Below are 27,069 nucleotides of genomic sequence, written 5' to 3'. Positions count from 1 at the left end.
GCATCAGTGGACCCAGCCCAAAATCAAAGAGGCAGATTCTTAGCTGATGTAAATTGTCATAATTATAATGGCAACTCCCTCCTTCCACTGAAAGTGTGACAGTTTACGTCAGCTGATAATCTGCCCCATAATTTGTTTTGATGTTTTTTATCTGACTACCCTATCACTTTGCAAACTCAACAGCATACTAATTTCCTGCCCATTACCACCCACGGGCCTTTAAAACATTACTGGTTTCCAAGTATCTCAAGCCAACTGAATATCTGTTTTTGATTATTATATCCCAGTTATATAAGCTTGCATTTTTGTAGCTGAATCTTGTTACTTCCTAGTCATGTTTCTAACTTATCTTGTTTAATATCTGTCTCTACATATCTAATTCAACCTTTCTCTCCCCACATTTAACCTGCAGATTTAATTAATATGCTATTTTTCTGCTTCCAAACTTTAAAGTTGTTATATTTACAGCTCTATGAAATTTGATGGCAGAAGCACGCACACTACAACTGAAACATTACAGCTGGTCTTGACAGACAATGATTCAGAAAGAAATTTGAAATTTCAGATATGTACTTTTGATAGCAAATATGGGCACCACACCATGCTCTTCAAGAGGTGAGTGAATAAAAGCTGTTTGCAGGTAAAGCTGAATTCAACTTCAAATTCAATAATGAACATATCATAATTTAATAATAGTTTAAGTATTATAATTTTTTACAATTTCCACGACTACTCTATTTTCAAACAAGGGAGCCATTGAATTGCTGATACTTTATATTTTAACTCATAGAAATCCAACTAATATTTGAAACCTTGGTCCTTTCAAAAATTTAACATGAGGCTAGCTCATCAGTTCCTGAATCTAACAAACAGTCTTTGGGCTGGGTATTTTCCCCTCCCCCAATTCTCCTAAAGAAACTTTTTATCCCAGCTGCCAGGTCTTTTTAACCAGCTTCCTTCCCACCACACCATACCCTTCCATAGCAGCAGTACACCAGCAGGATATTCCCTTTTGGCTGCCCAGTTTACCTCTAATTCTCCATTTTTCTCCTTTAAAGAGCAACCCCTTCCTAGACCCTGTGTTCCCAGTGCCCACTATTCCCATAACCTTCTTCTCTTCCTCCTCTTAAACAACTATAAGACCCTCCAGAAAACACAACCCACTATGCCACCATCCTTTATCATCAGCACACATAGGTCAACATGAAAAGATTTTCAGAATTAAGAACACACGTGTGCCACTTTTGAAAACATCTTTTTGTAACAGAAGTCTACACATTTCTACCCATTTTTAATAGAGACAAATTTCTTCTTCAAAACAATCTGGAATAATCTGTGTGTGAAATTCATAGTTCCAGAACATTCACACAATATTTTAGTATAATTCTTTCAACATTTGGACATCAAAATAATACATTAACACGAACACAATTTTTTTTATACACACGCTTTGCTCAACAAACAGGAAGCAAGTGATTTGTTGCTAAGAGTAGATTTCAGACAAAAACATGTTTAGAAGCCCAGTTAATTATAACTTTATTTAAACAAAAACAAAAGACAGTTTAATGTTTTCATGCAACATACACACTCTGATCTTAAATAATCATGACAAACAGCAGAAGTAGATAAGGAATGCTGCACTAATCACAGACCTTAGTGGATATACAAAAAGACTCAATATTATAGGTTATATAAAGTAAAGAATATCTTAAATACTTTTCCAAAATACTGCAGCAGCCAAGACAGTGATATGCCTTACAAGGGCATAGGAATGGAATTTAGAAAATCACACAGGAACTACCCATTTCCTTTAAAATCATTGCGCAAGACAAAAGCAACATTCAACTTCACATACTGATTTTGACACAGAATTTCTATGAAGTACCTTTACTTTTTATCCAAATAGCAAAAGTTAGAAATGTCTTTGTTTGGTAAACCTCAATTACATTTTTCCTTGATTTTACCTGTAGTAGCCATTTTATTTAAAAGAGGGCAGGTTTGGCACTTTTATACTGATGTCACCAATATTAATATTTCTTGGGATCTCTGGAAGATTCATATTCTTTACAGCTGACACAGCCCGGGCTGGGGCTCCTGCTAAACCAGCCTGTATACAGAAGTAAAGAAAAAAATACAAACACAGGTGAAGCCTATTACTACAAGTGGTATACGCGGACAACACTAACATTTAAATTGTTCCTATGGTTACGAGATTAGAAAGACCAGATGGTAGTTTTGGTTGGAATGAAATGGGTTATTTGGAAATACTAAACCAGAAAGAAAAAACAATTCACACAACATCTAAAATATTATGGAAACACGCTGTGTCAATTTGATGAAAAGTATATGGGAGTAGGGAAGGACCAGAGGAAACCAGGCTAAGTAATATGTACATTGTAAAACCATCACACTGAGATACAGCTGAAGTTAACATGCTGTCTTTAACTTGTACTGATTCTAAAGCCACTTACATGATACATAATCTCAAATCATTCAAGACACCTGCAATTCCTAAGAATACCGAGACATTAACAGTCATAACTTAATTTTATTGGCTTGTGTCAAGTCAAACATTAAACAACTGTATTTAGTGTTAATTTTCTCTGCTCTAGTCTTTAATCAGTTAAAGTCACTCATTAATCTGTAAAATAAAAGAACATTTTACAACTAATTTTATTCTAGTACTGCCATTTAGACAAAGTTGCTGCCATGCCTAAGTACCACGGGCTAGATCCTCAGCTGGTGTAAACTGACATAGCTCTGCAAACTTCTATGCAGCTACACCAATTTACAGCAAACTAATGATCTGATCCCAAGCCTGTACGAGGGGCAAAAAAAACCATACGACTCTTTATTTTAAATGTTTTTTGCACAGTAGCTGGTTTTCTAATGATTTATTCTAGTATTTCTTTTAAAAAGTAATGACTTGAAAAATATACAACTTAGGATCAAATGCCCATATTTTTAGAACTGCACCACCACCAACAAAAATGTAGTACTGGAATGTACACAACTACACACAATCACAGTAATTACGTGCATGCAATTCTGAAAAGCTGGGCCTAACATTTTCAATGGAATGCAAAAGAAAGCATGAATCATTTGAATTTCTTCTGCCCACTTACTAACAAAGCTGATTTTTTCCCCTTTAATATTTAAGGGGGAAAAATGCTCATGAGTTAAGTTTTTTATGCCAAGCATTATTACCCTGTAGATTTTTTGTATGGCCAAATGACAAGTTGTATCCCCTGAAAACAAGGATTTGTAGTAGAAATACGGACTACATAATTTCCAACTCAGAGCCCTATGGGATACAGAGAACCTCTCTCCATTATTAGTTTCTAAATACAGATGTTCCTAATTGAAAAGCATAAAGAATTATTTAAAGATAGAAACTAGAATCAAATCACCATTGTATTTACTAGTGTGTGCAGAAAAGCTGAAACTTATTTTAAACACCATAACTTTTCCCCTTAATAAAACAACTCATTGCACATGTATGGTCAGATGTAGAATGTGAAAACAAGACTGACTATCTTGCTGAAACATATGTAGAATTACCTGTGTCAGTATTTCACGTTTACAACACAGGAAAGAGACCCAAAAGCAGCTAGTATGTTAGACAGGCTGCTGGCTACTCTTACTAATATTACTTTTTTAAAAGTCTGCAAAATGGTTTTAAAAAGCAAAAGGTATTTGAAAAGATATAGTTTTAAATTTAATATTCTCTATATTAAGAACATTAAAAACTTGTCTACTGAGGCTTAACATAGTGCTTAATACATTAGCAATTTTTTAAAATTAAATTTACATAGGCAATTCTCAGAACTAACGATCTTAGAAAGCAATATTCCTGTACAATATTTATACTTGGGGCACTTAAGTAATGATCTAATATAAACAAACGGCAAGAAAAAAAATGTAAAAGCTATTCCAATAAACAAAAGATTAAGCATTTGGAGATGGAAGATGTCTAAGGTTTGATTATAAACTGGGTAAGGACCCTAAATTCTGAGTGAGCAACATGGCAAAAAAGAATGGTGGTTTTCTGGAGACATCTGATTCATACTTGCTCATAATAGTATTTTCTGTAATTAATTACTGCTCAAAGTACAGTCTCTACATGTAATATATAACGTTTTAAAAAGATAGTTTGTAGTATTTACAGTAATTGGGCTAAGGTGCATGTGACATCTGGGGTATCAGCTTGCAGTGGTGAACAAAAACCCCACGGATATGCAACAATTCATTAGATATTGCTAAGCAATATCCAGATTTAAAGTCGGACTACAAAGTGGACAGTATTTTTTCTCTCTACTGCTCTTTTACAAGGACTAAAGTTGATCTAAGATTTCCCCAACCCTCTACAATTTTGTTTTTATACAAAAGAGACAGAAAAACCTAAGATGAAATCCTCACTTCTCTGGACTTTTTATGCCCCGTGGAAGGGTTAATGCAATGCAAATGGGCTCTTAAACTTTCGGATCCAGCCACAGGAGGATCAGGGTTGAGGCAGATAGCTGTGAGTGTCTTCTGTGGACCCCTCACAAACACTGGCATAAAAGGCATGCCAGGTTGAGAAGAGCATAAAAGGGGTAGCACTGTAACACTAGAGATTCCAGGCAGTGCTGCAGCACACAGGATGCCAGGCCATGCTGTCGTAACTTAAATGGTGCCCCATCCCCACCATGGTTGTCTAAATGGTGCTGGGGAACATGAAGTACACCAGAACTGGGAAAGCTTGAAGCCACTTCATGGGCTGAGGCAGAGTACAGAACCTCACCTAATGAGAATGCCCGAAGTACAGTACCCTGACTTCCCTTTTGTAGCTGGAAAACTGTCACTATCATCTCAACTCCATGAGAGAGGAAGTCAGGACCTGGTATTACTAATATAAAAACTCACAAGTAGAAATTAAAAAAAAAAAAACAACACCTTGAGGCTCACTTTATACATCATAAAAGAGCACTGCCAATCACAGCACTACCTTTTTTTTTTTGTGGTTTCCCGTTTAAAAAAAAAACTGCAATAATATAATGCAACAAGAAATTGATTGTAAAACCTCCTTTTTGATTTGAGAGTTTTGAAACATCTGTATTAATACACAAATAACTGTTCAGAAAGTTTTACAAGATACCAAAGAAAATGTGAATTTCCTCCTCTAACTTGATTTCTCTCTCTTTTAAATACAATATTGAGTCACCGGAGAAAAATCCTTTGAGCAATTCCAAGAATAGGACAATGTAAACTGTTTTCCATAAGAAGATGTAAATACTGTTAAAGCAGCAACAAAAGCAATGAATTATACAATTCAAAACTTAAACAATGGGAAACCAGCAAAATACTATAAATAATGCACATGGTCCACATAGACAGACATAGGTGGCAATTTAAAACACAGATGTCTTTCTAGGTGACTAGGATGGAGATCCCATACCCTAATTTCATGCAGATTAGGGTTCGGGCAAAAATTTACTCCTATTTAACGAAGGATAATTTTTCTTTTTTGAATGGACAAATAAAAACTTGAACATAACTGGCCATTATTTTTACCTATCTGCAGCTATCCTCTTTAGATAAATTTACAATCCCTGACTCCCACCCCAAGAAAATAAAGACATAATTGAGAATTATTTAAAATACCATAATTGACACCCAAAAAATAAAATAATTAAAATAAAATTAAAAAACCCAACAACAACACACTTTTAACTAAACTTCATCTATGACAATTTTGGTTTAAGATCATAGAATATCCATGATAGAAGGACTATGGCTTTCAGATTTCCTCTTTTCTGCCTGCAAGTAAGCAGTTTCCAGAGTGAAAGATAAGGATTCATCTTCATACACTGGAGTGTAGACATTCTCAAGCCACCATTCCCTTTTCTCCTGAAGTCCTCCTCTTTATTAAATGGATTTGTGATTTGACATATGTAGCATTTACATACTGCAATGCCCTTTTAGCACAACCATTCTCACAATTTTATAAGCACAAGACAAAGTCATACAGTACTTCTAAGACACACTGAACAGATTTTTAGATTAAGAGGTCTAATAAAAAATATCTGACAAAGGTATTACAGTAACAAAAAAAAGTAATCCACAGTAAAAGTAGTTTGTGTTTGTATTAAGTTATTATATATTGAATGCATCAGCAGATTTATCAATGTTTAGTATGTCAAGTAGTAAACTGGTGATCAATTCTGCTATTTTTCTGTAATTCCTGCTGCCAAGAATAAATTTAATTTATGAAAGAAAAAAGGAATCACAAGAAATACTTCAAATTCAATTTGTTCATAAAAGGTTTGCTGCAGGTACCTGATGAGAAAGTAGTTACTGTAATATTGCACAGTATAGCTTTCAACTACTTTTATTATTCAATACTTTAGAAGAAAAGTTAGGGTGGCGAAGGAAAAATTATAACACTTTATAAAACTAAGTGGCAAGCCTTGATCATGCAGTGAATTATGAAGGTTCACAGGAAGCAAAATGATCTAAGCAAGTGAAAATGACATTTTTCAAGCATGTTCATGAAGTTTTAGAAGTACGGTATGAACTTGCATATAGCTGTTATTACAATGAACCAAACACCGTATTTTCCCCCTAGCTGCTTTGTATTCTCCATTTTACTGTTAAAAAATGTTGTACACTAATCCTGAAACACCTGACATGTTAATGCTTTATTCACAGCCACTGCAAGAATGTTTGTAAATCTGATAGTATACTTAAAGGCTTGTGGCTTCAACATGAATTATCAATGCCACATAAGAAACTTTAAATAATATGGCTGTTTTGCTTGAGATCAAAACTAGCACATTCAGTTGAGTACCATGAACAGAAAATGTTCTTCTATTTATCAAATGAGAAATTTCAATTCACTTAAATACTAAATATGTTAGGTATAATTTGAGGTCATTATTTTGTTAATATGGTAGTTATATGTCACAATATTCTTTCCTGATAATCCTGGTATAATGTGTTACATGAAGATAACCCTAGAAACGTTGATTTTCTTCACATTTTTTAAAAGATCTCAAGTATACAGGAACAGATTACTGGTGCTTTTGCAAGTTTAGGTAATATTCATGTATGCTTCTTACTAGACAAATGGATAAATATTTAGGCTGCCCTTCCAACAGCTCTACAAGCTAACTGTTATAGTAAAAAGGAGGGACAAAAATATGAAGCTTACTTGAAAATGAATTAATGAAGGCTGAAACCCTGCTAGAGAAACTGGTCTTTTCCATATGTATTGGAATGTACTTGGATATCACTGCTGCTGGTGTTTTATACCAACTCCTCTTCCCAGAGGAAGTATGATTTCAAAGCAGCAGGGTTATGAATAGGATGAAAGGATGCAGTACAGAATATAAAGGAATGATCATGTTCTCTGCTCATGAGGTTAGATAAATGAACAGAATTAGAGAAAAAACAAAATGAAGTCTGCAGGTATATCAAAATGAGGCCAAACAGATAGAAGACTTAGACATACTCTTAGAAATTTCAAGCATTTGAATCACAAAGATAGTAATGGATGGGAATGATTTTTTGTTTTATTGATTTTTCTTTAAATTGCCAGACCCAAAAATAAAAAACAGAACCTGCGAACACAACAGAAAACAAAAAAAGAAGCAATATGACAAAAACTATTGAAAAATTAGCTCCTCTTTCTTACATAGTGAAATATGGCTTATTTTCAGTGACTTGAGGATGAGGATGGTAATTTGTTTAGATTACTTACTTCATATAATACAAGAAGTTTCAAATTCAAGTAAAATATGTTCTTACCATATAAAATATTTTACACTAAGCCTTTAAAATGCAGAATAGTAAAACCTGACTTCAGATAAGCTATACTTGTTAAAATATTCTTTAAAAAATCATTTTAAAAAGCAGATTTATTTCAAAGGTATTCTACAACTAATGCACATTGACATTTAAATTACTGTGTTGTACTTAATGTTTCAAATAATCAGTGTCAAAGGGGCAGTCGGCACATTCTGAACTTAAAATGTACACTTCCTTGTCCTTTTCCAAATTCTTTTGTTCATATCTGTCTTGGATCGCTGGCTGTTGCTCCATAAGTCTCCCTGTGAAAATACCAGAGTGTCTCCTGAAAAAAGAGCCAATGATCCACAACTTCTCTGGACATCAGCACTCGCAAAAGGAGAAAAATATATATTTGAAGTTCATTATGTGCTGACTGTCCTTTCACCCAATCATTAGTGACATTCAGCACAATAACTTCAACCTTAAAAAGCCAATTATAACATCTGTAGGTCATCTTTACATTTCACCTCTATAATTTTAAATTCTATAGATTATTCAGTGCAACTTGTTCTAAAATTTCACTTCAATACAAGAGCATAAAGGTTCTGATTTTTAATTTGAAATACGGAGTTTGGAAACTGTACTATTAGAGCTAACACTAACTATGTTAAGGCTCTCATGGGTAGAACATTCCTGACCATACACTTAGACTTTAACTTTTTCAACCACATGACATTGCACTAGTAATGTCAGCTATTTGTGTGCTCAACTGTTATTCAGATTAATATTTTTTAATTAAAAAACATCCATAATTTTGTTATTTAAATGCTGACATAAAAAAACCCAAAGTTAAATTCTACAATGTAGGAAGAAAAATAAAATAAAATAAAATAAAGAACATATGAAGTAATGAAAAGCTAGTAAAATACACTATGGCCAATAAAAGATGAGGGAACTACAAGAAGAAACTAGCACAAAAAGTAGGCTACAAGGACTGGCATGGGTATATTAACACATAATTTTTGAGTCTGGCCTAAATAATTTATTGCCTTTGACATCATTTTGCTTTCCCTTTTTGTTAAAAATACATTTTTTCTCAAAGTCAGCAATACCTGTGTCTACCTGTCCTGTCTGGGAGACTGAAAGATAAAGGTCTGTAAGAGAGAAGAATGGAAAGAGCTAGAAAAGATCAGGAGGTTTGGAAAAATGAGGTCCAACTTAAAAGTAAGACTAAATTCACACCCAGCTGAATACCCCAAATAGAACACAAGTAGCCCAGTTTTAGCTGTGGATCTGATAGCATCCCAATGATCTTCTCCCAAACTTCCCTCCCTTAATCCCAAAATCACAGTAATGTTTTTGGTTCAGAGGGATTGACCAGGAATCCATTCAGGGACCATCAATGCTGCTCCTTAGTCACATGTGTCAGCGATGAAGCGCACATGACACACTTCCCCTCCCTCCAGAAAGGGGCATATTGCCTCATATTCTCATAGTCCAGGTGACAAAGGATTATAGCCAGAAATCAAACCTGAAACTCCATCACAACAATGCAAAGCGCTACTATTCTGCCAAGGGCCCTGGCTAAGCAGTCTTTGGTTTGATAAAGGAATTTGTTACTCACATTTGTGAATGCAATAAACACGTTTAATTCTTCATGTTAAATTTCAACTGAAATCCAATTAAAAAAAATTGGAGCAGCTTAACTGTTCAAATGTTTATGATATACAACAGTAAGGCAGACAAAATCTACATATAATCATCTTGCATTTTGTTCTATTGAAACTGAACCCAAAACTGAACCCCAAACCTATCCACCCACTTTATATTAAAATTTAAGCAAAATGTAGGTGATTTCTGAAGATGTTAAATATATTTCTGAAGAGGCTAAATATATTTTGTGAAATTTGCCATTTTAGCTGCAAAAGGAAAAGCAGCTTATCTTTCATACAACTACTTTCTGGAACCAAGCATTTCTAATAGATGGAAACCATACTAAAGTCAAGAGCTGTAAAGTGTTTGGAAGCCTTGGTAATCTTACGAGTATGAAGTACAGATCCCATTGAAAACAGCCTCTGGAGAGCTTTTGTTCATTTATTTCTAACATTGTTTCAATCAAAGGTTATCAAAATGACAAGATCCACTGGTTTCTAAAAGTCATCTGCTACAAAACAACTTTAATATATACCATGTAGTTATATGTTTCAATTTAAGGTTTGTATCTTGTCAGTTCACCTTTGGGAAAATGAGCTGAGACACAATAACTTTAGTCAAAAAGGAAACAGGAGAAGAAATAGTGATCTGGGAATAAATGAAGATTAGGTATACATGTAACAAATGACTGATGAATTGACTGAGTAAACATTCACCATGGACTCTAGAGTATCATAATATTACATTAACTGTCAGAGCTGCAAAAGAAACAGTAACTGTACTCAAAATCTGCATTAATGAAGAGCAGATTTTGAAGCTATCCACTCCATTCCAGTCACCAAGTATTTCAGTTTACTACTACTATAATTTTACCTTCCATAATTCATTCTCTATACAACAGGCACAATTGCTATGTGGCTGATATATGGAGCCAAACTTCCTATTAGCCAAATTAATTACTTGTTTGTATTTTTCTATCAATGTTTTGTATTTCAGGCATCGTATTAAGAAAAAGGTAGTTAACTTGCAGATGAGGTAGTGGGAAACAATAATTAATAGGGCTCACTGCACTCAACTGACAAATTTGAGATGAGTAATCTTTTGATTGATTGACTGTTCTCTGGCTGATTTTTAGCAACAGGATTAACAAGTTAGTGAAGAAATACCTTAACTAGTATTTTTAGGCAGAGCTTAAAGAAGTTCTTCGAACACCATGACATAGTAATCTTAAGAAATTATGCCTCTTAAACCTTAGGTTACTGTCTTGCTTTACCCATCATAGAAAAATATGTAAAGAAGTTACTCAGATAGATCTTACCTTATTTTATAAGGGGGGAAAAAAACAAACATCATTTACTTCCAAGATCAATACTTTGTCAGAAAGTTAAATGGCATTTTGGGTATCTTATTAAAATTCTATAATTTATTATTGGGCATACATTGGCATAAACAGATTCATATCATTGTCAACTTGTGTGTTTCTCAGTCCGTGCTGTGCTGCTTCTTGAAGTGACTAAGAAATGGTGCAAGATGGAAAATCAGAAGCACAGACAGATTGAAACGGTTGCTATGCCAGATTACGAGTTAGGAGTAACAGTATAAATGGCTGGACATAACATAGCTTCAGAGCTCATTTCTCACTTAATTTGGTAAAGGTAATAAAAATATTTGTTAAAATGGAAACTATTAAATTTGCATTGTTTTCCCAATTTGAACGATAGCAATGAGCTTCCAGAAAAAGATAAATTGGTCAGACGCAGGATTATCGCCTCTCACAAACAAGGATCAGCCAAGGAGGTTTAGCTAACATATTGCTGGTTTACACTGCAAGTGACACAATATAAAAAGATCATAACAGTTTATGTCACAGTTATATTACTTCTAGCATTCTCCCCACTGCAAATTAAATTCAGCAGTACTAAACTAAGCCAATTAGATAACAGGTTCTGCAGAATCCAACACTTGGCACTGAATTTATTTAAACTACAGTTATATCCTGCCAGTGAACTGGTGATAGCCATAAGTATAAATTTGAGCACATTTGCCTACTCAAATTTATCTGGCTGTGGTACATACAGAATGCAGTCTTCCTATTTGAAGGTACACTGAAGACCAAATCTTAGGGTTTGTCTGCATGAACAGTTAGACTGTGGCAAACTGAAAAGTAGAATCTACCCAGCACTTGCCTACTGCAGTCTCGCTGTCCATGCACAACCTGCTGACATGCCTGAACAGTTCATTACTGCGCTTTAATCTATATTTCTCTTTGAAATGGGATGAGCTCAAAGTGCTCTAACAAACTGTGCACATCAGCAGCATGCACAAAAATAGTGAGACTGGCAGGGTTGTGTGGGGTAGCTTCAGATCCCAGGTTCTGCAGTCAAATTGTTCATGTAGACAAGCTCTTATCACTGCAAATAATGGCAGAACTCCCATCTGTTAAATGGGACCAGGATTGGGCTTTAAATGCATAATTACCCTCCCACTTCCACCCCAGTTTATCATTTTGTGTTGCAGTATTACTATGACACTGAATACACTACCACTTATTTAACACTTTACAATCTTGTTAAGAGACAGGTATATATATATTTTTTCCTTTAAGTTCTACAGCCAGTATTGGGTTCCATCATGAAAAAAAACCAACAAAGAACAAGAAGCCAGAGGTCTTGAGTGAAAGAAATTTAAAGGATTATCAATGCACACTGATACCAATAGCAGATGTGGCTTTGTTTGATAAAAGTAACAAAAGAATAAATTAGCTACTATTCTATGCAGTTACCACAGAAGATGAAACATACCACATACTAAATGTGCAGTGTCAATTTTTAGCACTATAAGCAAGCAGCTGTATCTTGGATGGTATTGAAGGACAAACAGCATAGGTTGCATATCATGCAGATATTATGATCATGCTTTAAGTTAAAGATCATTATAGAGTCTCTCAGCCTTACCTCAGATTTCTCCAGTTTATTTTGTGCATCAATTTGAGTGACAATTTCATTCATGTTGGTCTCCAAAACCATTCCACCCATGACCATCTCAGCCAGAATATTATGGACCTAAGAAAGATCACAAAACAATATTTATTTTAATCAGCAAAATACTGTCTGAGTGTTAAGGTACCAACTACACCACTTACAGAAAATTTATATTTCTGGCTAATATCTAAACAGCCTTTTAAAAATTGTAGGATCCAGAAAAAGTTGACATAAGTCCAAACTCCACACAGCTAGATCATCAGCACTGCCTGTTTGATGACTAACACCGGAATAAGTGGGAACCTTAGTCTCCATTCCCTTTTTAGTCTTTTCTGCAGAGACTGCCAACAAGGGTGTCAATTAATACCAGGTACACTAATGTTTTTTAAAATGGGAGCATTTATGGGATTAAAAACATTGTTGCAATGAGCACCTTGGACAGGCAGTTTTTTGGTATGAAATAAAAAATAAATCAGTTTAAGCTAAAATAACCAGATAACTTTCATTCCGTAACAAACCAGGCAAGATTAAGGGAAGTAGACTTCAGCTAGACAAGGAGGTTGAGTTAATATATTTTATTGGATCAATTTCTGTTGGTGATAGAGACAAGATTTTGAGCCACACAAAGCTCTTCTTCAGGTCTGGGAAACAAAAGAGCAAAATGCAAGGTGGAACAGATTGTTTAGCATAAGCAGTTAGCACACACTATAAAAGGACCACTCAAGGTGGAATGGCCCTTTAACACCTCTGCAGTCATAAAACAAAAAGAGGGGGTTAGTGGGTTACAGATTATTGTAGTAAACCATAAATCCAGTGTCTTTGTTCAGTACATGATTTTTAGAGTCTAGCAAAATAATGAATTTAAGCTCCCAGGCTTGTCTTTTGATAGTGTTGTGCATGTTTCCTTTGAAGATGAGGACTGATAGGTCAGACACAGAGCGATCGCTTTGTGAAAAGTGTTTGCCCACATGTGATAAGTTTTTTTTTTTGTCTTTCATCATTTTCCTGTGCGAGTTCGCTCAAGAATGCAGTGATTGTCTGGTTTCACCCATATAATTGTTATTGGGGCATTCAATGGACTGGATGAGGTATATCACATGTTGTGATAGGCACACATAGAATGTGTGGAAGGTGGGTTGTGTGTGTGGGGGGGTGCCAATCATTATAGCAGTGGAGATATTTCTGCAGGTTTTGCATCTGTTGTTCTGACAGTGCCTGAAGCAACTTTGAATTGATATGTCCCAGTCTGTGGAGAGCTTGCTTTTGATGAGGAGTGCGGAGAGGCCAGGGGGCTGCCTGAAAACCAGAAGTGGGAGTTCAGGAAAGGCCTCCCACAGGATGGGGTACCCACTGAGTAAGGGCTGTAACTATTAGATGATACCCTCCCATGGGCTCAAGTGTGGGGTGGCAGGCGACAAACAGGGGCATGTGGTCAGAGGGGGTCTTATCTCTGTATTGAAGCAGGCTCTCTCAGGGCATTTGAGTGGCCCATTCCATGATATGATCTACTTCTCTGGGGTGGAATGTCCCCATCAGACAAAGGCAGCCATAATGTGCCAAGATTTACATCCTGGAGCACATCTCCATGGAGCACATGCTGTGGCATCACAGATTTCTTGGGGTGGCTACTGCATCCAGGAAGGTAGGCATTGTGTTCTGTGGGTTTTTTGTATACGGTTGTCTACAGGGCTCTACTGCTGAAGTCAATTGTGGTGTCCAGGAAGTTGATGCTAGTGTGGGAGTGTTCCAGAGAGAGTTTAATGGATGAATGGTGGTTGTTGAAGTTGTAGTGGAAATCTATGAGGGAGTTTAACCAATCTGTGCAGAGGATGAAAATATCAGTGATGTATTTCAGGTATATCATTGGTTTCATGGTGTATCAGTGCAGAATTTCTTCTTCAAAGAGGCCCATGAAGAGACCCATATTGGGGAATCATCCTAGTACCCATGGCTGTTCCTATGGTTTGGGAAAAAAAAAAGTACATGTTGCTGGATATAAAATTGTCATGAGTGAGGATGAAATGGATGAGTTTGGCAATGTATTTGAGGGTAGATATGAGGATTGTCCATTGTCTTGTAAATATCTGAGGCAGACAGCGATTCCATAATTGTGTATGGGCAAATGACATCCATGGTGGCAAGGATGGTATTCTTATCAAGGTTAATATTGCTGAATTTGTGGAGGAAGTCAGTTGTGTCCTGGAGGAAGCTGGCCCTTTGTGGGGTGAGTGGTGTGAGGTCAGTTTCTATGAGCCCTGATATTCCATTAGTAAGAATGCCATGGCCAGATATGATGGATTTATCCGGGTTCCCTTGTTTGGGTATCTTGGGAAGCAGAAGATCTCTAGAATGGGTTTGTGGGGGATGAGTTTGTAGACTCTCTCTTGGTGTTGTCTGGGGAAGGTTTTTATGGTATCCTAAAGCTCCTGGGTAAACTGTAGTGTGGGGTCTTTTTTAAGATCTTTATCATAGGCTGTGTTGGAGAGTAGTCTGTTGGCCTTGTTAATGTTGTCATCATGGTTGAGGATGGCACCCCCTTTGTCTGCTAGTTTGATTATTATCTGGTGGTTAGATCTAAAGGACTGCATGGCTGTCCTTTTGGCAGTGGAGAGATTATGGTGGATCTGAAGTTTGGTAAGGATTTCGTGGTTAATTTTTTTCCTGAACCATCTTTTCTCTCTAATATCCCGATACTGAAACAGCTACAACTACGCCTGCAGACTTTAGATGTTCAGTCTAATCCTAGAACATATCTGACTAAGATTGTTCTTGCCCTCCTAACCCCCGAAAATAGTTTGTTACTGGATTCAAGGTTACTCTTTTCTTCTTGAGAGATTGCCAAACCATTACTTTGCCACAAGAGTAGGTTTGGGTGATAATTAAATGGAAAACTGATGAAGCTTCTTTAGAAATGAAAACTTATGGAAATAAATCTATTAAAATGAAGTTCAGTCCCATTGCTGTATTCTGTTCACCTTTAAATCCATCTTATGGCATTTGTTTCCTGAAGTCATTCATTTATATGAAACACGTACTTAAGAGAACATTGTCCATTGCAGATGCTTTAACAACTTCTAGGTCAAAAGTTACATTTCTCAGCATGACATCCTCCAAAACGACTCATACAGAATATTAAATTTTTGTGGTTTGCAATTGCTACAATGCTACATTTACTAATAATTTAATTTTTTAAATAAATTATACGAATTTACAGTTAACATTGTTAATTCCCGAGAGTCTGAATTTTCAGATTGTCCCAGGTATTATAAATCAAATAATTTTGTGCCTCTCCAGTAAGCATTTTCAAAATTAGACAAATTGTTTTTTTAAGGTACTGTTTGAAACACAGTTTAAGTGTGTAACACACACCATCTAAGTCGTATGGCCTACTCTCTTCACCAATTTATGGCAAAGCTATTCTAACTACCTCTAAGTTCTCGTGAAAATTTGATTACATTCTCAGAAATGGATAAGTAATATAACAGATGTAGGTTCAATGAACTTGAACCATAAAAAACTGTAACTATGTGGGATGTTTAAAAGACAAGGGAAGACCCAGTGGGGCGGAAACCTGACCTATTTGTTGCTTTTCTTTGCTCCAATTTAGAAAATTCACATGGTGAAAACATTCCAGAATATGTATTTAAAATATTTACCATACATGTAGCTGCAAAGATGCAGGAGGCAGTTTCAAAAAGAGTAAAATTGCCAACAAAATCATCTTAATAGTTCAAAAATAAAAGCAATTTTGAAGATGAAACTGCTGATGAAAAACATTTACATCTCTGAGCCCTAAACTGTGGAATCTGCCCACTATTACTACATTAACAATTCTTTGAGTTATCCACATTGATTCAGATGTATTCTATGCTTATGTCCCGGTTTCAGGAAAAATACTTTCCAAACGTGAATTAATCTTGGCCATATATTTAGTAATGTGCAGTATTTCAACCCCATAGTAACTGTAAAGACAACCAACATTTGGTAACATTTGTAGAGAGTTAAAGAGTGTGATGATGTGCAAGCAATCTGGCACATCAAAGCATGCTTCTTTCATCATTTTGGCTATTTGTAACATTTCCCAGTTATGGAGACAGATCAAAAAAAGAAGCAAACAGAGACAAAGTATAATGAGATAGCAAAGTGTGATGCGCTTATGTACTGATCTAAAAAGAACCACCACAATTCCTGTTTTTGTGCTACAACTTTGAAGGGATAGTCTAAAGAACAGTATTGAAAACTAGTTTGTTAGTCTATTTCAATTGAAACATGATAAACACATTCAGCGACGAATGAACAGCTCTCTTCCCTCACGTGCTTCTGCTGCAGAGTTTTAAAGAGTCAGACTATCAAACATTAAGGAAAATGATTAACAAAAATCCTTATTAGGATGGATTATTTCCCCTGGAAAGGATGTGCACACAGTACATATGTCTTGTAACACAGCCAACAGAACCAGCCTAGAAAGAGTAAACTAAGGGTGGAAAAAAAGAGTTGTCACTCCTCAAATACTGGCTTGTACCTAGATTAATTCAACACCTTCCAAATTCAAAATTAAAAAAGGGGGGGGAGTGTTATTTTGGCTTTAATATATTATCTAGATCATTCAAACTAATTCAAGCGGAAGGAAGAAAAAGAACAACCCCTCCTCATCCCCCAGTAGTTTTTATTCATTTAGACAAGGAAATAGTTTATTGCACTATATAGATGAACAATTTCAGTAAGAGAAGCACATGACTAAAAAGGCTTATACCAAAATGAGGAGAGAAAACTGATCCATCGCCTAACACTGTGAAATATTTACCACAAAATTAGATGTTTTTAACATTTTGCTGAAAATTTGCAAAAACTGATTTCTCTCTCTCTCACAGGACTCCTTCCCCCCCTCCCTCTTCCATAAAATAACACATCACTTTATTAAATAGGATCAACTGGGAATGAAAATTAAATCTTTTTCAAACAATGCAATTTCATTCAAATGGAAAGGAGTTTTTTGCATTTATACACTGTTGGCCATTGCTCAAAAAGTGAAAATTTCTTAGTGCCAAAAGTAGCTCTGAACAATGTTTTTGCACCAAAAAGTAAGTGGTAGTCATTTTCAGAAAGGCAAAAAACATTATGGGGAAATCGTAGCATATTCATTACTAACGAAGGCCTCACTCAAAAAAATGCTACTGTTCCTAGAGCTGTGGCTAAGACGACTGAGGAGCTACAGTGTGAGAGTCAACAAGAGCAATGTTGGATTTGGTTAGCCTTGGAGGAGGAGACAGTACATGATGAATGTGTTTTTATCTCAACAATAGGCAGACGCTCTGCAGTATGTAAACGCCAATCATCCCTCATTAACCAAGAAACTAAGGTTCTTTTGCAGAGTTGTGATCATAAAATACCTTGCAGACAAGTTCACATTCCTCTCTCACCCTATCTCACATCAGATATGCCAATTAGGGGAGGAAAAAGCTGTCCAAACAAGGATGTAGAAGGTCCTTAATTTTAAAAATATGCACAATAATCGTAAGATAAAAGTTTAAAACTGTAAGTTATTCAAATTATAGCCTGAATAAACTAAAATATAGTTTATGCATAAAAGCTATATTTTTACATTGTTTAACAAACATTTAATAAGCAAAAGTAGTTTATATATCAGATTTTTGTGAAATTCTATGAGACTTGATCACTGCTTTTCTGGTTTCTATATGTATAGTACACACACAATATGGTGGGCGATAAATGGTAATCTGGCTCCTTTCCCTGAATGAGTAAGGAGTAAAATTTTCAGACCAATCTTATACAATGAAGAAATAAATTATGGAATATTTCTTCCATCCTTCACTAAGGCTCTTAAGTGCAAATATTACCATTTTCCATTGCCACTTGTAGATTTGCACTATTGTATTTTCTCTTTACAGATATTACTGTCACCATCTTGCCTGCCATGCATCAGAGTCTGTTATTTTAAAAATCAAACTAAAAAAAAAGAGAGAAATAAGTCAGCACTAGCATAAATGCCAAGTGCAAATCCAGCTTTGGGAAAATAGTTCCACTTTGCTCTGGCAGAATTCTTCTTTTGACCTAGCTACTACCTCTCAAAGAGGCGGATTAATTACATCATCAATGGAAAAAACCCCTTCATTGGTGTAGGAAGCATCTACACTACAGTGGCAAAGCTGCAGCACTTGTAGTGTAGACATAGCCTAAGGTTCATAAATTACAAATGGCTGAATAGACTTTATGTACACCTAGACAGAAGCTCTGGATGCCACACTGCAGTTTAAAATGAGTCTCAAACTCATACACTGTAAGATCAGAAAGGAGCATTGTGATCATCTAGTCTAATCTCCTGCACATTGCAGGCCACAGAACCTCACCCACCCAACTCCTGTAATAGACCCCTAACCTCTGGCTGAGTTACTGAAGTCTTCAAATCATGGTTTAAAGACTTTAAGTTACAGAGAATTCACCATTTACACCAGTTTAAACCTGCAAGTGACCCATGCCCTATGGTGCAGAAGGCGGCGAAAAACCCCAGGGTCTCTGCCAATCTGACCTGGGAGAAAATTCTTTCCCAACCCCAAATATGGCAATCAGTTAGATCCTGAGCACATGGGCAAGATCCATGAGGTAGATACCTGGGAAATAATTCTCTGTAGTAACTCAGAGCCCTCTCCATCTAGTGTCCCATCTCCAGCTATTGGAGATTTTTGATACTGGCAGTCGCCAATGGGCCACATGCCATTGCAGGCAGTCACATCATGCCATCCCCTCCATATATTTATCAAGCTCAGTCTTGAAGCCAGTTAGGTTTTTTGCCCCCACTGATCCTCTTAGGAGGCTGTTCGAGAACTTCACTCCTCTGATGGTTAGAAACCTTCGCCTAATTTCGAGCCTAAATTTATTGATGGCTGTTTATATCCATTTGTTCGTCACTTCATATTGGCGCTTAACTTAAATAACTCCTCTCCCTCCCTCCCTGGTATTTATTACTCTGATCTATTTATAGAGAGAGCAATTGTATCTCCCCTCAGCCTTCTTTTTGTTAGGCTAAACAAGCCAAGCTCCTTGAGCCTCCTCTCATAAGGGAAGTTTTCCATTCCTCGAATAATTCTAGCAGCCCTTCTCTGCACCCTGTATCATTTTGAATTCATCTTTCTTAAATATGGAAGACCAGAACTGCACACAATATTCCAGATGAGGTCTCACCAGAGCTGTAGCTCACGAAAGCTTATGCGCTAATAAATTTGTTAGTCTCTAAGGTGCCACAAGTACTCCTTTTCTTTTTGCGAATACAGACTAACACGGCTGCTACTCTGAAACCTTGTATAATGATAGTAATACTTCCATGTCTCTACTGGAAATACCTCTCCTGATGCATCCTAGGACTGCATTAGCCTTTTTCATGGCCACATCACAATGGTGGCTTAAAGTCATCCTATGATCAACCAGTACACCCAGGAATTTCTTCTCCTCTGTCACTTCCAACTGTTAAGTCTCCAGCTGATAGCAAAAATTCTTGTTGTTAGTCCCTGAATGCATGACCTTGCACTTTGCACTCTTAAATTTCATCCCATTTCTTTTCCTCCAGTTTACAAGGTCATCCAGATCTTCTTCTATGATATTCTGGTACTCCTCCATATCGGCAATACTGCCCAACTCTGTGTCATCTGCAAATGTTATTAGCACACTCCCATTTTTTGTGCCAATGTCAGTAATAAAAATGTTAAATAAGAATGGTTGCAAGACCGATCCCTGGGGAACTCCACTTGTAACCTCCCTCCAGCCTGACAATTGACCTTTAAGTATGACAACTATAGTCTTCCCTTTAACCCGTGCCTTATCCACCTTTCAATTCTCATATTTCATTTTGCATTCATATTCTCATATTTCAATTCTTAATCCCCATCTCTCCAATTTAACTAATAATTTCCCATGTTGAACTGTATCAAATGCCTTGCAGAAATCCTGGTAGATTAGATCTACTGAATTTCTTTTGTCTAAAAAAAATCAGTTATCGTCTCAAAGAAAGATATCAGGTTGGTCTGACATGATCTGCCTTTTTGTAAAACCATGTTGTGTTTTATTCCAATTACCATTAACCTCTATGTCTTTAACTACTTTCTTTTTCAAAATTTGTTCCAAGACAAACTAACAGGCCTGCAGTTTCCTGGATCACATTTTTCCCCCCTTTCTTAAAAACAGGAACTATATTAGCAATTCTCCAGTCATAGAGTATGACTTCCATGTTTACAGATTCATTAAAAATCCTTGCTATTGGACTTGTAATTTCATGTGCCAGTTCCTTTAATACATCTTTATGGACCAGTTACAAATCCACTGAAAAAAAACTAATAGCCAGAGTAGCTCAAATGAGACGGTTATAATCCTGGTAACCTTGTTCATTGCACTATCTTGAAAATGGTCACAATACAATCAAAGAACTGTAGAGATTAATGCCAGTATTTTCAAACCTGCAGGCCTTAAGTCAGGCCACTTAATAGAAGTGTCCTGATTTTTCACCTTTGGAAAAAAATAAATAAGGCCTCTTTTGCTTAACTATGGAATTAAGGGCCTAATTTTAGGCTGCAAGTTTGAAAATATTAGCCTAAGCCATTAGTGGATTCTGTCTAGATTCAGTTACTTTATTTGATGAAAAAACTGTTTTGTCATAAAGAGAAACCCACAAGGTTATAATAAAATATTTGTCTATCACTGTTTGCAAACTCAATACTATCAGCATAATCAAAAAAATTAAATTTTAGGGAGCAAAACCAACTTCTCTTTTGGGATGGGGAAAGCACAATTAATTTATTACTGTGAAATTTTAATGAACTTTTCAGGAGTATCAAATCAGTTCAAACACCAACACAGATCTATTGAAATTTTCAGTGATCAGTGTCAACAGCTAGCAGTCTTTCTTTAAGAAGGATGCAGTCAGCTTGCAATCAGCTACTCAGCCTCAAAAGGTGAGTTTCAGGTAGTACATTTGCCCTTCCTCCCCTTTCCAATTTTTGCCGCATCAATATCACATTTCCCTTTAATGTTTTTCTTGCTCTGTTGAGATGTGAAAAACTCTCACAAAGAGGGGGAAATGACTGCACACACAGAGCAGATATATGCACAAAGTAAACACAATGAAAAAATTGAGAGGAATAACCATTTTCCTCCAACCTCTCTCAACTATAGTCATTTTAGATGTTACCTGTAGTCAGAAGTTGACAGTGTCCTTGTAAATGACAGACTGCATTAGTAACAGCATGTCCCTATACCAGACCAATAAATAAGTCAATTATACTATCTAGCTGGGAGTTCTCACAGAACCTTCTATTTAAACATGAGAAAAGACATTAATGTGTATTGGGGGTTCAGTACAGAATCCATCCCACCCCCCAGTATGCTAACTTCATTTCTGAGTTATATGTTCATAATAAAATATGTTAAAGGCAATTGCTGGATTTGGAATGCTAAAATCCAAAGTTAATGTCAATTCTGAGTAACATAGCGTTAAAAAAGAAACCTGGACGAAAATATTTCTTTGAACCATCAGCTTCCCTCATCAGAAGAACAATATTCTGGTGTCTCCGGTTTTGCATTTATATACACAGTTACATTGCAGACACCTCCTAAGTAAATGTACTAATGAATTTCATTAAATACATGTTCCAGCACACTTTTTGCACTTTAAAAATAACTTGATAGAAACTGACAAGATTTCACCAACAACAAGGATAGGACTGTTATACACTCTGTCAGATTCAGGACCAAATGTTTCTTGTCAAGAAGAATGTTTGGTTCAACTGATATTATAGTAGCTCAGCACAGTACCTTGTCTACATGGAAAATTAAATCCAGTTCACAGACATTTTCAAAACATTTGTCTAGTGTTTCCACGAATACCTGTGGAAGAAAAAAACAAAGCAAAAAGTCAAGGTTTAAGAGCAACTCAATCATTCCAATATTGATGAACTTCAAACGTGGCACATATAGAAAATAGAGATCATGTGGATTTTACAAGGCCTAGTGTATCTGAAAAACATCTGTGGTTAACACTATTATTGGGATCCTGTAATGCTGGCAGGCCCTAGGCAAAAGGGTAAGACAGTTTTAATAAAGCTCTGCAATGTGGCCAAGGGATTACACATATACAAAAGTTAAAAAATATTCACACATTGAAAGAACATTCCATTTTATGCAGTTGTGATCTGAACTGTTTCTTCTAATTTTATTGGGATGCCAACTATCTAGTAAAAATGAATTTCAGCTGTTTATTTTTACCAATTTATTATTTATATTCCAGTAGCCCCTGACAGCCCCAGCCTGCTTCCACTTCTCTCCTTACAGAATCTCACCGATTTCTTCCAAGAGAAAATTGTTAAATTGTGACTTGACCCTCACACTTCCCTTGGCTTGCCTTCTCTTCCCCTCCTACAACCCTCTCTTCCTCGTCCCCTGTCACAGAGGCAGAAGTTTCTCATCTACTTTCCAGCTCTATCCCCTCCATTTGCCCCAGTGATCCCATCCCATCATTTCATCCCCTCCCTTCTTCTTCTTCTTAACCTCTCATGCTCCTCTGGTTCTTCCTCACCCCCATAACACAAGCATGACTTAGTCTCTCTGATCTTAAACAATACCCATCCTTGACCCCACTTGCTTCAACTACTGCCCATTTCCCTTCTCCCTTTCAACTCTAAGATCACAGAATGAGCTGTCTATAACTACTGTTTGAAGTGCCTCTCCTCGAAATCCATCACAGACTGGTTTCAGCCCCAGCACTCCACTGAAATCACTTTTGCCAAATTCTCTAATGACCGTGTCCTAACCCAAGCTAAGAACCTGTTCTCCATCCTCATCCTTTATCTGTCACCCACCTTCTACACAGTCAACCATGCTTTCCTTGAAATGCTATCCTGCTTCGGCTTACATCACTCTCCCCTCTCCTTGTTCTCCTAATCGCTCCTTCAGTGGATCTTCCTCATCCCCCTTCCATCTTTCTGTGAGGGTTCCACAAGGCTCTGTCCTTGCTCCCCTTCTCTTCTCCCTTTGCATCATATCTCTGGGTAATTTCATCTGCAAACACAAATTCAATTACCACATCTCTGCTGAGCACTCATAAACCCACCTCTCTGCTCAAGACCTGTCTCCTTCTGTCCAAATTAAAATCTCAACTGGTCTCTCTGACATCTCCTTGTGGATGTCTAGCTGTCAGCTCAAGCTCAACACAGCCAAAGCAGATCTTAATCTTCCCCCATGTCTTTCCAGTTACCTTCTTTCTCAATCACTGGACAACACCACCATTCTGACAGTCACCTGGGTGTCATCTTCAAAATGAACATCTCTTTATGTCCAAGTCTCGCAGATTCTTTCTGCATAACATATTAAGATACAGACTTTCCTTTCCATCCATACAAATAAAATTCTCATCCAGGCTCTCATCATACCATGTTGCAGTTACTGCAAGATCCTTTTATCTGGCCTTGACAAATGCAATCTTGCCCCACTCTTATTCATTCAATATGCTGCTGAATGGATCATTTTCCTAGCCCATTGATTTGACCACGTTGCACCTCTCTTTATATCCATCCACTGTGCATTCCCACCAGTGGAAATATAAATGCCTAATGAATTTAGGCAACTACAGGATTAGATGGCAGCGAGCAGGGGTTGAAAATCTCAATGGTGCCTAAATGTTGGATTTAAGTGCCTCTGCCTCTTTGTGGATCTAGACCTGTGTTATTTCTTAAATGGATTCAATACAAGAGTTACTATGATAATTAACCTTACAAATAAATATCTTAAATTTAATTGAATACTAACCCCAACAAGCTGCCTCTTTTCTTCATGCTTAAAAAGTACTAATTTTCTTCATATAGCTAACTGTTAAGACACCAAATGTCTTCTAGAAACAGGGCATGTTTACAAATGATTAGTTCATATATTAAATTGCTTAAATGATGCTTACAATGTGGCTCAGAGAAGCCAACTGATTGCCCAGGGGAAATTCTCTTAACTTCTGTGTGCCTCAAGGGGGATGTATATATAAGGGAAGTTTTGTCTAGCATTTAGCCACAAAAATAAGTGTATCCTCTATCTAGAGGAAGTTATCCTGATGCTATTTATGTTTAGAGGTTGGGGGTGGGAAAAAGCACAGTTTTCCAAAGCACAGACAACAAGATATTTATAACTTCTGACCTTAAGACACGCATTTAGTGCCTTGAAAAATGTTCCTTTATACAAAATAACATTTTAAAATAAGGCATAAGAAGTGAAGTATCTTCAGTAGCGATATTTATGTTCACAGACAGGGGAATAGGAAAGGAGTAACTGAACAGTATTTCACTCTTAAATTGTACCAACAATTAGGACCTGTCCTCACAACAGCCTTAGATCCGTAACTTCAGTGGCTGCCCTTAAAAAATGTTATTTAATTAATGCAAATATCAAGGTAGCATAGTTAGTTATCTAAGACAATACAGGAAAGTTTTGGAAGATAACCATTGAAGCCCAAAGACCTCTGTCTACACAGCATGATTATTAAGCACTAAATACACTGGTAAATTAAGAGAAAACTATTCGTTTTGCAGAGCCCCACAGCTGGAATTTTCACAAGATAAAGATTTATATTAATAAATATTTGAAATTTCTCAGTCTTCTACTGGTGATAGCTGGGATTATGTGTGACACTGATAGGGCAGAAACCCAGAATCAGACTGTAAACAGGCTTATAATCTTTGATATCATATTCCTTTTTAAAAAGTATTACTCTAGAATACAAGTTATAAGAAGGGAGATTAATTAAAATTAAGTTTTTTTAAAAAGTCTCAGAATAACTGCATCAGTGGATAAAATAAGAGCCAACATGCTTACAACACAAAATTTATTTTAGAGTCAAACACGTGCACCAAGAGATAAAAGCACACAGAGCTCAAACAAGGCAGTAATTGCTTCAGATGTGGTAGCACTTACGGATCATAAGAACCAGGGGCTTCTTTCTCCGTAAGAGAAAAACTAGTTCAAATGTACTGTTGGGATGTCACTGCAGCCAAGACTAACTATAGGACATTAAATTAATCATGAAACTGACATCCAAGGAATTGCTGGCTACCTACTGACTTTCACAAAGCAACTTCATAAAAAAGATTGAGCAACAATGCAGAAACAATGTGAGTCACAGAACTGAGAATAAAAATGAATTCTGGAGGCAAATAAATCTTAAGCCAAGACCTGGTGACTAGAGATGTAGAAATAATGTGTTTTCCGTAACTAACTATGATCCAAAGTGAATTTCTAGCACCCCCTTGTGCTTTACTTTTAGAATTACATGAACTATTACAATAAAGCTGTATTTTATTTTTTGTTTTAATTTTACTCAAATATTAATAAACCTAAATACATACAATACTAAGTATAGCACACATAATCAAAACCTCAGTTTGTTCTTAGTGTTATGGTAAGACAAATTAAGAGTCCATTGTCAGCATCAGGGCCCACTGTGCTCAGCAACATACCAACACAGCCCTTGTTCCTGGAGAGCTTTGTCTATACAGACAAAGTGGGAGAAAAAGGACACAACACACAAGCAGAAGATTGGGAACTGAGGGACAGAACGACTAAATGACTTGCCCAAGATCACACAGGAAGTCCGTGGCAGAGAAGGGAATTAAACTCAGATCTCTGAAGCCAGTGTTTTAGCCACAAGACAAGACCATCCTTTCTCCTCTTGCATTAAGTACTCACATTCTACTACAGCATTAACAGCTGAAAAAAAACAGATAACTAATCAAATGCATCTAAAACACAGATACTATAAAACGATAAATCTATATAAGAAATATTATGGAATGTCTATTTCAGACCTAGAAAATCCTGTTTGTATTTGGTGTCAATAGACCTACTTTCTTAACTCAGGTTTTTGTGTGTCACCAGATCTAGAGAGCACTAGCAAACCTCAAGAAAGATGAATCCAGTCTGTCTGTGAAAGTGTTTTTACTACAGTGCAATCTGTAATGTCATCATTCAGACAACTGGCTCAAAGTGATCTCAGAGATGCCTGGGACAATCATCCAGATATTTAATACCCAAATGGTTGGACATTAGTAGTTATAGCAGTAAATAAATGCAGCACCACCACACATGGGGCTGACTTTGAATGAAATTTGGAAGCTTTAATAGTGCCGAGTATAACAATCCACGTTCCTAGTGGAGCTGGTCAGCATGAGCACGTTACACTTGTTCTACATAAACTACACTGACTTCCTCTCTGCTTCTGGGCGCAGTCTGAAGTATCCGGTTTACTCTATAAAACCTTATATGGTTTAGCAGGTGGCTGCTTTAGGGACCATAGAATTCCCTGTGCACTATTAAAAACTGCTCAAGTCAGCTGAGATGCTTTTGCTGAGAGTCTTTTTGATCACAAGCTCCTAAGGACAGGGTCCATCTCTTCTTACGTTTGTGCCAGGTCCTGCACAACAGGACTTGGGTACTGACATCTGAGCACTACTGCACTTGAAGCACTACAAAAGTTAACAAATTCTTTGAGCATTTCCAGCCTCCAGTACATAAGAGGGAGGTCAGACTGTGGAAATCACTCCCTCTGGTGGTCAGCCAAAGCACAAATCTGTCAGTTTTCAGGCAAATCTGTCAAATGGACCTTAACTACAGTTGATTTTTTTAA

The 27,069-nt window shown here is 36.6% G+C and overlaps 1 protein-coding gene across 4 annotated transcripts in view; it reads right to left on the bottom strand.

The window, feature by feature from the left end:
- Positions 1-1,520: 1,520 nt before the first annotated feature.
- Positions 1,521-27,069, bottom strand: part of AP3S1 (adaptor related protein complex 3 subunit sigma 1) — a 46,024-nt gene continuing 20,475 nt past the window's right edge. For 2 of the 4 annotated variants that reach the window (XM_038403515.2, XM_043514293.1), the window contains exons 4-7: positions 22,224-22,295; positions 12,378-12,485; positions 8,883-8,924; positions 1,959-2,107 (exon numbers count right to left, since the gene is read on the bottom strand). In XM_038403515.2, the coding sequence (XP_038259443.1) occupies positions 8,889-8,924; positions 12,378-12,485; positions 22,224-22,295 (216 nt within the window). In that variant the 3' untranslated portion in view covers positions 1,959-2,107; positions 8,883-8,888. Of the gene's footprint in view, positions 2,108-8,882; positions 8,925-12,377; positions 12,486-22,223; positions 22,296-27,069 lie in introns of all 4 variants that reach the window. The other 2 variants (XM_038403514.2, XM_043514292.1) reach the window with 1 other exon arrangement.

Source organism: Dermochelys coriacea, chromosome 5 (genome assembly GCF_009764565.3).
Source record: "Dermochelys coriacea isolate rDerCor1 chromosome 5, rDerCor1.pri.v4, whole genome shotgun sequence".
NCBI classification, from domain to species: domain Eukaryota; kingdom Metazoa; phylum Chordata; order Testudines; family Dermochelyidae; genus Dermochelys; species Dermochelys coriacea.
Note: the sequence above shows the minus strand (reverse complement) of the source record. Positions and strands in the feature narration are given on the sequence as shown.